At 55.4% G+C, this 10,280-nt stretch overlaps 1 protein-coding gene across 1 annotated transcript; it reads right to left on the reverse strand.

The window, feature by feature from the left end:
- Positions 1–7,979: 7,979 nt before the first annotated feature.
- On the reverse strand, positions 7,980–9,907 carry THAP7 (THAP domain containing 7). Its single transcript, XM_007955433.1, has 4 exons — positions 9,828–9,907; positions 9,292–9,447; positions 8,741–8,881; positions 7,980–8,544 (listed from the first exon to the last, which is right to left on the reverse strand). Exons 1-4 carry the CDS (start codon positions 9,905–9,907, stop codon positions 7,980–7,982), a joined length of 942 nt encoding a protein of 313 aa, XP_007953624.1.
- Between the last annotated feature and the right edge of the window lie 373 nt (positions 9,908–10,280).

Consider the following 10,280-nt stretch of genomic DNA (forward strand, 5'->3'; position numbering starts at 1 on the left):
ACTACATGATTTAACATCAAGAAGAGAGTGCATCTGTGTTGTATTCTTTTACCATACTTAACCAATCTGTATGTTGAGCAAATAACCCGAGAAGCTGGACTATATGAAGAAGACACTGGCATCAGGACTGGAGGAAGACTTATTAACCACCTGTGATATGCAGATGACACAACTTTGCTTGCTGAAAGTGAGGATAACTTGAAGCACTTACTGATGAAGATTGAAGACTACAATCTGCAGTATGGATTATATCTCAGTATAAAGAAAACAAAAGTCCTCACAACTGGACCAATAGGAAGCATTACAATGAATGGAGAAAAGATTGAACTTGTCAAAGACTTCATATTACTTGGTTCTACAATCAGCACCAATGGAAGCAGCAGTCAGGACATCAGACGACGTACAGCACTGGGCAAATTGGCTGTGAAGGATCTCTTTCAAGTGCTGAGAAGCAAGCATGTCTCCTTGAAGACTAAGGTGTGCCTGACACAAGCCATGGTGTTTTCAGTCACCTCATATGCATGTGAGAGCTGGACAATGAATAAGGAAGACCGAAGAAGGGTTGATGCTTTTGAGTTGTGGTGTTGGTGAAGAATGCTGAAAGTACTATGGACTGCTAAAAGAACTAACAAATCTGTCCTGGAGGAAGTGCAGCTGGAATGCTCCTTGGAAGCAAGAATGGCAAGACCTTATCTCACCTACTTTGATCACGTTGTCAGAAGGGACCATTCTCTGGAGAAGGACATTGTGCTTCGTAAAGTGGAGGGTCAACAAAAGAGGGGAAGGCCCTCAACGAGATGGATTGACACAGTGGCTGCAACAATGGGCTCAGATATAGCAGGGATCGTGAAGCTGGCACGGGACCGGGCAGTGTTTCGTTCAGCTGTACGTAGGGTCGCTATGAGTCAGAGACAACTCGGCAGCACCTAACAACAACAGTGTGCCTTCACAGTTACTGGAATCCCTTTTGTGACATCCCCTAAGGGTTGCAGGCTCCAATAAACTGCACAGATTAGCTTTTCTAAAGGGGTATACCTTTGCTCAGCTCCTTTCCAGAGTTGTGACCAAAAGCCAAGGGGGACTCACTTAATCTTGTTGCCTTTGCCAGAGACCCCAGCCAAAACCCTCAGGGTGGCTTGTTACATCCAATTCACCTGGGGCTCCAGGCTTGATGGTTCCTAATGCCTGTATCTGTTGCTCTGCAATTTTGGCAGCCTGAAAAGCATACTCCTCTTCATTACCCCAATCCTATATAGTCCCTTTCTTTACTATTTTCTGCAGTGGGAATAGAATTTGTGCTAAATGGGGTGTGAAAGGCCTCCAGTATCCCAACCATGCTAAAAAGGCCTATAATTGTTTGAGTAAGGTGGGTACTGGGAAAGCCTTCACCTTATCTATGACTGCAGCAGGGATGGCTTTTGTTTTATCAACCACACAACACCCAAGAATTTGACAGATAAGCCTGGCCCTTGCAGCTTGGGTGAGTTGATGGCCCATCCTCTTTTTTCCAAAGTCACTAATCAATCCAGGAGCAATTTCTTGTAGTACAGAGAAAGAGTTACAGGTTAACGTAACATCATCAATGTAGTGGAAGATGGAAACGCCCTCTGGCTTTTTCCAGCTGATATCTCATGCTACTAAATCCATGGCAGATTTAGGGCTGTGTAAATACCCCTGGGGCAGGACGTTGAAGGGCCAATGTTCCCCATTCCATTCAAAGGCAAATTGTTCTTGGCTTTTAGGATCAAAGGCTCAACTTAAAAAAAAAAAAAAAAAAGGCATTAGCCAGGTCAAGCAAAAAATGGTAAGTACCCAAGGTGTTCCCCTGTGTTATTTAATAAGGTGGCTACGTTGGGAACAGGAGCTGTGGTAGCCTAACGCATTTGACTGCTAACCAGAAGGCTGGCAGTTCAAACCCACCAACCACTTCTCGGAAGGAAGACTGGGCAATCTACTTCCCAGTAGAGATACTGCCTTGGAAACCCAAGGAGGGATCTCTATGAGTTGAATTGACTCAATGGCAGTGAGTTTGGTTTGTTTTTTTGGTATACTGGGAAACAAACAAACAAAAAAAACCTCACTGCCGTGGAGTCAGTTTTGACTCATAGCGACCCCTCTTTGGGTTTCTGAGGCAGTATCACTATGAAAGTAGATTGCCCAGCCTTCCTTCCAAAGAGTGGCTGGTGGGTTTGAACCGCCAGCCTCCTGGTTAGCAGTCAAGTGCCTTAGGCACCATGCCACCAGAGCTCCCCATATCGGGAACAGTAGCATGTAAAGGTGGACTCATGCCGTTGAGTTCTCTATAATCCACCATCACGCACCATATCCCATCAGGTTTCCTTACTGGCCACGCTGGACTACTACAGGGAGTACGGGTTGGTCTTATAATATTTACCTTTGCTAATTTGGCAATGGTGGCTGTGATTTCCTCATGAGCCCCCCGGCAGGCGATACTGTTTGATATTGACCAACCTACTTGGGGAGAGTAGGTGAACGAGCCTCCACCTTGCCCAGGCCGTAATTATGGTTTGGATGGTTCTCACCCTGAGGCTGAATTCTCCTGCTGTGGTCATTAATGTCCTTCTTTCCAGTTTCTCCATTCCTAAGATGTTTCAGGTAATGGAGAAATGTACACATCACACCTTTCCAATTCCCAATGTCAAGGAAACCCTACGATCCTCTACAATACTGCCTCCATACCCATCTATGGCGTCTAGGGGTCCTTGAAATTTATGTATATTAACATATATAAGAGGTGCTCTGGTAGCGTAGTGCCTAAGGCATTTGACTGCTAACCAGAAGGTTGGTGGTTCAAACCCACCAGCCACTCCTCAGAAGGAAGGTTGGGCAATCTACTTCTGTAGTGATACTGCCTCGGAAACCCAAGGAAGGGTAGCCATGAGTCGGATATGACTCGACAGCCGTGGGTTGGTTGGTTGGTTGGTTGACATGTATAAGAGTACATTCTGTCCCATTATCTACTAAAGCTAAAACAGTTTGTTATATGAGGACCAATAAATGGTGACTTCTACATGGGGCCTCCAATCCCCCAGTAACCTTCAATCTTCGCACCTGCAACGTTGGTGGCTTTTGGCCTCGCCCCTAGTTTAGGGGGTGGAGGGCTCCCAGGCAGGTAGAGCAGTGGATTGAGCTGGTTTATGGAGGGTTGCCTCTTTATCTGCGGTGAACTGTCGTTCAGGCTTCAGATGCTGCCAAAGCCACAAGAGGGCAGCATTGGGCTGTTATAAATTTCTCTTTAGGCGTCCCATCTGCGATGAGATTGGCCCATAATTGGCCATGGGTAGCCTTCCAATGGACCCTTTTCTTTCCCTTTCATCTGCTCCTGAGGCTTGCCCGTGGCTCTCACAGTGTCCTACACATTGTCTTGCTCAAGTCCACAGCCCTCTGAGTGGCATGGGATACCTCTCGTCCCACCATGGGGCTTAAGATAGAGACTAAGAAGCCATGCCATTGGATGGGACCAGACTGCCATATAGCATCCTTCATCCTGGCGTGGAGAGCTCATTGCGTAGACTTCAAATGCTGCACATAAAGGCACGCTTCACGCCCAGTTCCCTGACAATTCCCTGCAGTTCTGCAGTGGTCTAATGAAGGGAGGTAACAGTAGGTCCCCTCCACTGGACCATGTGGCACGACAGGCAGCCATTATCCACTCAACAGAGGGACTCTGGCCTTCAAGTGCAGTTGATGGCCATTGTCACAGTGCCAGGTGAGTGGTGACTGACACCACTTTAGACATTTCTAACTCAGTTAAGATTACTCCATCAGTCCCCATATCACACTGTCTCAGCACCCAAGCCACGATAGATTCTTGGCCCTTTTGGACACAGCAGGTAGCCAATTCCACTATGTCCGTGGTGGTGTAGTCCCTCATAGTAGTGGATTCTTGTCACTCCCCTGGAGACTGTTGGCATCCACCCCGGGGCACAGGGCTGACTGGTTTTTAATTTAGTGATAACCAAAGGCCGACATTCCTCATCCCAATCTTCCTCAGGGAGCTCTGGTGGCACAGTGCCTAAGGCATGTGACTGCTAACCAGAGGGCTGGCAGTTCAAAGCCACCAGCCACTCCTCAGAAGAGAGACTGGGCAATCTACTTCCATAGAGATACTGCCTCAGAAACCCAAGGAGGGGTTGCTATGAGTCAGATTGACTCAGTGGCAGTGAGTTGGGAGAGTATGAATCGTCCTCTATGTCCTCTCCTGAGTCCGAAGACTCCAACAGGTCCCATTTCTTTGGTTCCCAACTAGCTTTTGCAGTGACATCATGGAGCTGCTGTTATGGAAGCCTTCACACTTTCGCTTGGGCTAGTCTGCAGGCAAGTGTTTCTGTGCCCGATGGGAAGTTTGTAGCCAGGAAGCCACGGTTTCGGTGGCGTTCGTCTGGGCTCCCAGGGCTTCTCTTTCCAGCCGGAGGTCGCCCTGCAGCCAGCGCCCTTTTGCACCAGCAGTTAGCTCGGCTTGCGTCGCTGCGCACGCACCACACGCAGGCACAGTCGGCCTGCAGCAGCTGCCAGCACCCTGCTCTCTTGCTTGTGCTTTTCAACTCCCGTGCCCCGTGAGAGCTCTAACAAGCTTGTGGTGTTTTCGAGGTGTCCCCATACTCACACGCAGGTGTCCAGATATCCAACAACCTAGCTAGGGGCCCAAATAGGGAGGCATCTGGCCATCCCGGGTTTGCCCCCATGGAGTTGCATGCCTCACCCAACTCTTGAGTGATCAGGGGTCTTTTGGTATCCCGCTCACAGCACCAAACGTTGGGGTTCTTCCCCAGTGAAGCAAAAGCTTCCAGATAAGTTTGTGCAGAGACCGAAACACTGACCTGGAGTCACTCAGAGCCATCCAAGTTTGTTCAGGAGGTGGACCTTCTAAAGAAGCAGGACTGTACCCAGCAGCAGCCAGCCGGCTGGTCAGGTTCAAGTCCCCACCCCCCTCCTGTTTCCCTCTGGTTCATATACCGTAAGGTGAACCACCAATGCGGGCCTTCACTGGGGGAGCTGTCAGACACTGAGGCACCTGGTTCCAAGTAGCCAGCGGCGGTAACAATGCCCTGAGGCTGGTGGTCAGACAGGAGATATTTCAAGCCCAACAGCCACTCCTTGGAAGGAAGGTTGGGCAATCTACTTCTGTAGTGATACTGCCTCAGAAACCCAAGGAGGGGTCACTATGAGCTGGAGAAGACTCCACGGCAGTAACAAGAAGACAGTAAGACTTATTGACAGTAAGACAATCAGTTAATTAACTAAGGAATGTAGCCTGCGAGGGGGTGGGAATGACTACGTGTTTACTTTCTCAGATGGAATTTGCTTCCAATATGGAGTCCAGGAGCCACTTTGGCGTGTTTGAAGGCCTCTTTCACGCAGGCAAACATCTCCAAAATCAAGTCTGAATGTGGATCGTAAGGCCCTGAAGGCAAGGAGAGCGAGACCACTTTCTGTATTTCAGACATAGCCTGCTGTTGCTCCAGCCCCCATTCAAATGCAGTTTCCTTCCAAGTGGTTTTATGGATGGCAGCCAGCAATATTTCCAGATGTGGAATGTGTGTTCTCCAAAATCCAAATAGACCAATTAAATGTGGGGCATCCCACTTCCTTGGTTGTCTGTGGAATGTCACAGTTATTCCCAAGAATTTCACCCATTGGGCAAGGCCCTGGACTTCCACTGGATTTATTAACCAGGCTCTGCTGGTCATGTGGGCCACCAGTTTTCAAATCTCCCTTAGCTGGTTCTGTGTTTGACAGTAACCATCAATGTAACATATCACCATACTGGTAATCTCCTAACCAAGCCATGACAGTAACCCAATGAATTCAAACAACCCTGTGGTAAGACGCTCAAAGTGTAAGGCTCAGTGATGGGGACATGCAGGAGGCAGCAGAGAGGGGTGCCCCAGCCTCCCAGCAGGAACCCGAGTCGCCAGCTGTTGGTTCTGCAGCCACTGACAGTGCCGGGGTGGGGGTGGGGCTTGTCAGAAGGCTGTAGCCCCAGGAGGTCTGTGCCCTGCTTCCAATGCTCTGGTTCCCCCAGCTGTCTGTGAGTGGGGACCAGCAATGGGTGGGCAGGTGAGACTCAGGAGCAAACTGTAGGTGATCTGGGCCTGGTTCAGCCTGCAGGGCCCACTGTGCACCCCTCCCCGGCATTTACTGTCACAGTCGTGTCGCGTTAAAGCCACACTGCATTACCATGACTTGGCTAATGGTCACATCTGGGCCTGCCCTGCAGCTCCCTGGCCCTTCCCAGAGTGGGACTGGCCTATTAGCCTCCCCCTTCTGGGTTACCCAGATATGTGGGGGGGTTGCTACGGGAGGACTCTAGCCTGACATGCCTCCCAGGGGACCCTCCAGGCCCCGAGCTGCCTTGGTCCTGCACCAGTGCCACTGGCTCCCGGGAAGAGCAGGCTGATCCCTGCCTGGTTGGGAAGTTGGTAACAGGCCTGCACACCCACCCATCCCCTAAGGAGGGCCTGCTTGTGCACCTTTGTGGGCTGGTTCTTTCTGCACCATATCTGGGAAGAACCCCCTCGGGGACCCTTTCCACCTGGGCCACCAGAAGTCAGATTCCCCACAGGGGATGGTTTTCTGGCTTGGAGCTTGCCTCCTGCTCTGGGGGTCCTCCCCTCTAGCCCATCAGCCCTCGATGAAGAGAACCCAGACAGCCCTGTGCAGCCAGGACTCCTGTGCTGAGTGGCCACTAGGAGCTAGGAGCTAGGACATGGCCTGGTCCAGGAAGAAGGGCTGGGGGACTCAGGGGGTCAGCAGCTGTGTGCTGAGGGGAGACCCGTGGCAAGGAACTGGCACAGGGCTGCACGTGGGTGGGGAGGGGTCCACAGCAGGCAGGCCAGTGTGTCATTCACAGTGGGGCCACCAAGCCCCCCACCCAGGACCCCACAAGTTAGTGCTCGCCACAGCCCCAGGGCTGCCTCACCCCTTGCTAGAAGCCTGCAGAAACCCTGCCCTTACTGATCACCTAGTGTCTCTCCTAGAGATGAGAGAATAAAGGTTACGTGCCAGGAGCCCCAGAAGGCACAGGGGCCGTTGGGCAGTGCGCCCATTTTCCATGGCACTAGAACTATGCTCTTTGGTGGCCAAGGACAGCATGGGAGATGTCATATGTGCCATCTGCCACTCCACACCCTAGACTGTTCATCACTACCGATGGCACCTTCTGGATTCCCACTGAAGGCGAGTGTATAGTGAGGCCAGGACTAGTGCAGGCCGGCCTCCCCTCCCCTCACTTCCCCCTAGCTGTCCAAGAATGGGAAAGGCCACTATGGTGGCCTCACTTCCTATCTGCACAGCAGCCCCCAAGTTGGGCCTCTGTCTCAGGCAGAAAGCGGCCCCAGTGGGGAGCAGGGTCTGGCCCGGAAGCCGGGATGGAGCACTGGGCCAGGCCCACACAGTGGCCACCCTGACGAATGAGGGGATAGAAGGTATGGCACCCCTGCAAAGGGGTGGAGCCCAGCAGGCCTCCTGGGCTTTTCTAGAGGGGCCAGCTTATTTAAGTCAAGGCTGTTTCAGATCCCAAGTCAGGGTGCCTGGCGCTGCCCTGGCCCTTACACCACCCCTGCCTTCAGAGACTCCTATAGGGTGGGGAATGGGGCAGGCGCCAGAGCCCCACTCTGGTGCCCCCACCTCTTGAGCAGGCGTGGCTGCTACGTGTCCATTCGTGCAGGCCTGAGGACAAGCAGCCGGAAGCCTGGGGTTCTAGTCCCAGTGGCCCAGATCACCAGTGTCTGAACCTCTGAGGGCCACCCAGGAGCCACTACCTTGGGAAACGTGCTTGAGACTCGAGGTGGGGCCCCCAGCCCATCAGAGCCAGACAGCAAGCTACATCCTAGCGTCCACTTTTATTATGGCATCTGGTCAAGGCTGGTGGATGCAACTCAGTTCGGGTCCCTCTTGGGTGGAACTGGAGGGAGGAGGGTTCTGGCACTGGCCCCCAGGGGCCCAGAGCCCATCCCTCAGGCCAAGCTGCTGCCCAACTGCATGGCGAAGTCCCGCACGTGCTCCTTCAGAGTCTGGCGGGCGTCGGCCTGTGCCCGCTTCTCTCGAGCGCGCTCCTGCTGCAGCTTGGTGAGGCGCAGCCGCAGCCGCTGCTCCCGGCGCTTGCAGGCCTGCAGCTGGCGCTGGGCCTTGTCCAGGGCATCGAGGGCCGCCTCCGCCCGCCGCTTCCAGAGGAGGGCACTGCCCACCTGGTAGCTGTGTTCGTTCTGGATGTAGGCCCCTGCGGGGGGCGGCAGGCGCAGCATGTAGGCCGAGGGCGACACGGGCCGAGGCTCCAGAGGGGAGGGCTGCCGTTCGGGCTCGCGCTCCGGGGAGGGCTGGGCGCTGCAGCCTGCTTCATCCGCCTGGGCGCCCAGGGGTCCCAGGAGGTCTGAGAAGGGGCTGCTGAGGCCGGGCTCCAGCCTTCCAGCTGGAGGGGTCGGCAAAGCCGCAGGTGCCGAGGCCTCTTCCACAGGAAAACAGGGGACGTCGGCAGGTGGTGGTGGAGTAAAAGGAGTTGTTGGGCCCAGACCCTCAGAGCAGCTGTGGGAAAAACAGCCTGAGATGTTGGACTAAGGCCCCGCCAGACCCCACTTCACTAGCCCACCTGAGCCCCCACACATGCACATCTGGGCCTGGAACACTGCTCTCAGGACCCCGGCATACATCCCAAAGCCCAGTCCCTTAAGATGGGTGCTAATGGGGTGGAGGCAGGCCTCCCCCAACCCATACCACATACCGCTTCCTGCATCGCTGGAGCCCGCTGACCTCGGGAGGGCGAGGTGGGTAACCACGTCCTTTGCTCTTGGATGACCGCCGCAACTTGGAGAAAGACTCAAATATCGTGGGGACAGCTCCTTCCTTCAGCCTGTGATACCCACTGTGGGAGAACAGTCCGGATGAGCTGAGAGCAGGTGCTGCCCCCGAGGCGGACCTGGCTTGGGCACGGGGGCGCACACCCGCCAGCATCCCGGGGAAGGGTCCCCGGGCACCAGCGCTATGGGAGGCAGGGAAGCAGAACGCAACAGGAAAGCCAGTGAGTCTCACTTCCGGCAGGCCTCCTCTTGGGGTTAGCGCGGTGAGAGACTCCCCTGCAGGGCTGGGGAGACCAGTTCTTTTATGTAGGGGATTGCGGGGAGGGGGAGCTCCGGAAGGGCTACTGCTTTCCTTCTGCGCACGTGGCGCTGCGGTCTTGTCTCCATTTGTTAGAAAGGGTAACAGCCCTTGGGCCCTCCCCGCCATCTGACTCGCGGGCCCGCTTCTCCCCCCGCTGACCGCGAGGTGGCCCACCTGATCCCCACCAGCTCGAAGCAGTTCTCCTCGAAGTGCTTGGAGCAGAAATAGATGTACTCCGAGGCCGGGTCCCACAGGCCCTGGCCGCTGGGGTCCAGCCGCTGGCAGTTGGCTAGCCACACGCCTCGCCGCGGGTTGTCCTTCTTGGGAAGTCTGCGGAACCACAAAGCCCTGAGCGCTGGGCCGCCCGCCGCGCGGGCTCATGCCGCCCAGGCCCTGGGACAGGAAAGGCCAGCACCGCTTAGTGCGCCGGGGAGCGGCGGCCGCCCAGGCCTCGAGCAGGGCGGCCCCTGGCTCGGCGTCATCTAGCGGTGACAGCTAGGGAGCAGTGGGCCCAAACCTCCCGCCCCTTCTTACTCACAGCCCTCGGTCCCAGCGGCGCCGCCCCCTCCACCCTCTCTCACCACCCGGGCGTTCAAGCCTCGCCCCCATCTAAGGGAGGCGCGGGAGCAAGCACAAGCGGCGCTCTGAGCAGCGCGAGCCCAGCGCATGCGCACGCGAACCATCGAGTGCCGATACGCACGCGCGCTGACCTGTGGAAAGAGATGCCGCGGTTGCGCGTTTCGCGCGTGTCCCGTGTGCAGCAGCCGGCGGCGGAGCAGTGACGCGGCATCTGGGGGACAGGCAGAAATTTAGGCAAGGGCGTCCGTCCGGGCCTGGAAGGGTCGCGCCCCAACCGCCGCTCTGCTCCAGGGGCCCGGCTTGTCGGGGCTGCCCTGGCCCGATCTCGCACCGGGCCGTACTCTGGACTCCTGTCTGCGGCACTCACGATCTCTCCATTGCTGGGCCGCCGAAGTCTCGCGAGGAGTGGCGCGCGGGCGGAAGTTGGAATCATAGAGACGCAGGAGCGGGCGCGCTCGCCGCTCGCCTGTGGGCGGGGCGGGGGGGTCGTGGTCAAGGTTACAGAACAGCGGCCGCCTACGCGGCCGCACAAGCGCTCCTCCGGGTTTGTCGTTTCAGAGCGAGCGCTATCCTATGAGCGGCTT

The sequence above is a fragment of the Orycteropus afer genome, unplaced genomic scaffold (assembly GCF_000298275.1).
Source record: "Orycteropus afer afer isolate SDZICR_OR568_19922 unplaced genomic scaffold, OryAfe1.0 scaffold00502, whole genome shotgun sequence".
NCBI classification, from domain to species: domain Eukaryota; kingdom Metazoa; phylum Chordata; class Mammalia; order Tubulidentata; family Orycteropodidae; genus Orycteropus; species Orycteropus afer.

What these genes read in the sequence shown, in the direction of transcription:
- THAP7 (XM_007955433.1), bottom strand. Translation starts at nt 9,907, where the DNA reads ATGCCGCGTCACTGCTCCGCCGCCGGCTGCTGCACACGGGACACGCGC. An exon ending in TTCGAGCTGGTGGGGATCAG is followed by an intron (nt 8,882 to 9,291) that starts GTGGGCCACCTC and finishes GTTCTCCCACAG; the next exon opens with TGGGTATCACAGGCTGAAGG. An exon ending in CTCCAGCGATGCAGGAAGCG is followed by an intron (nt 8,545 to 8,740) that starts GTATGTGGTATG and finishes TTTTTCCCACAG; the next exon opens with CTGCTCTGAGGGTCTGGGCC.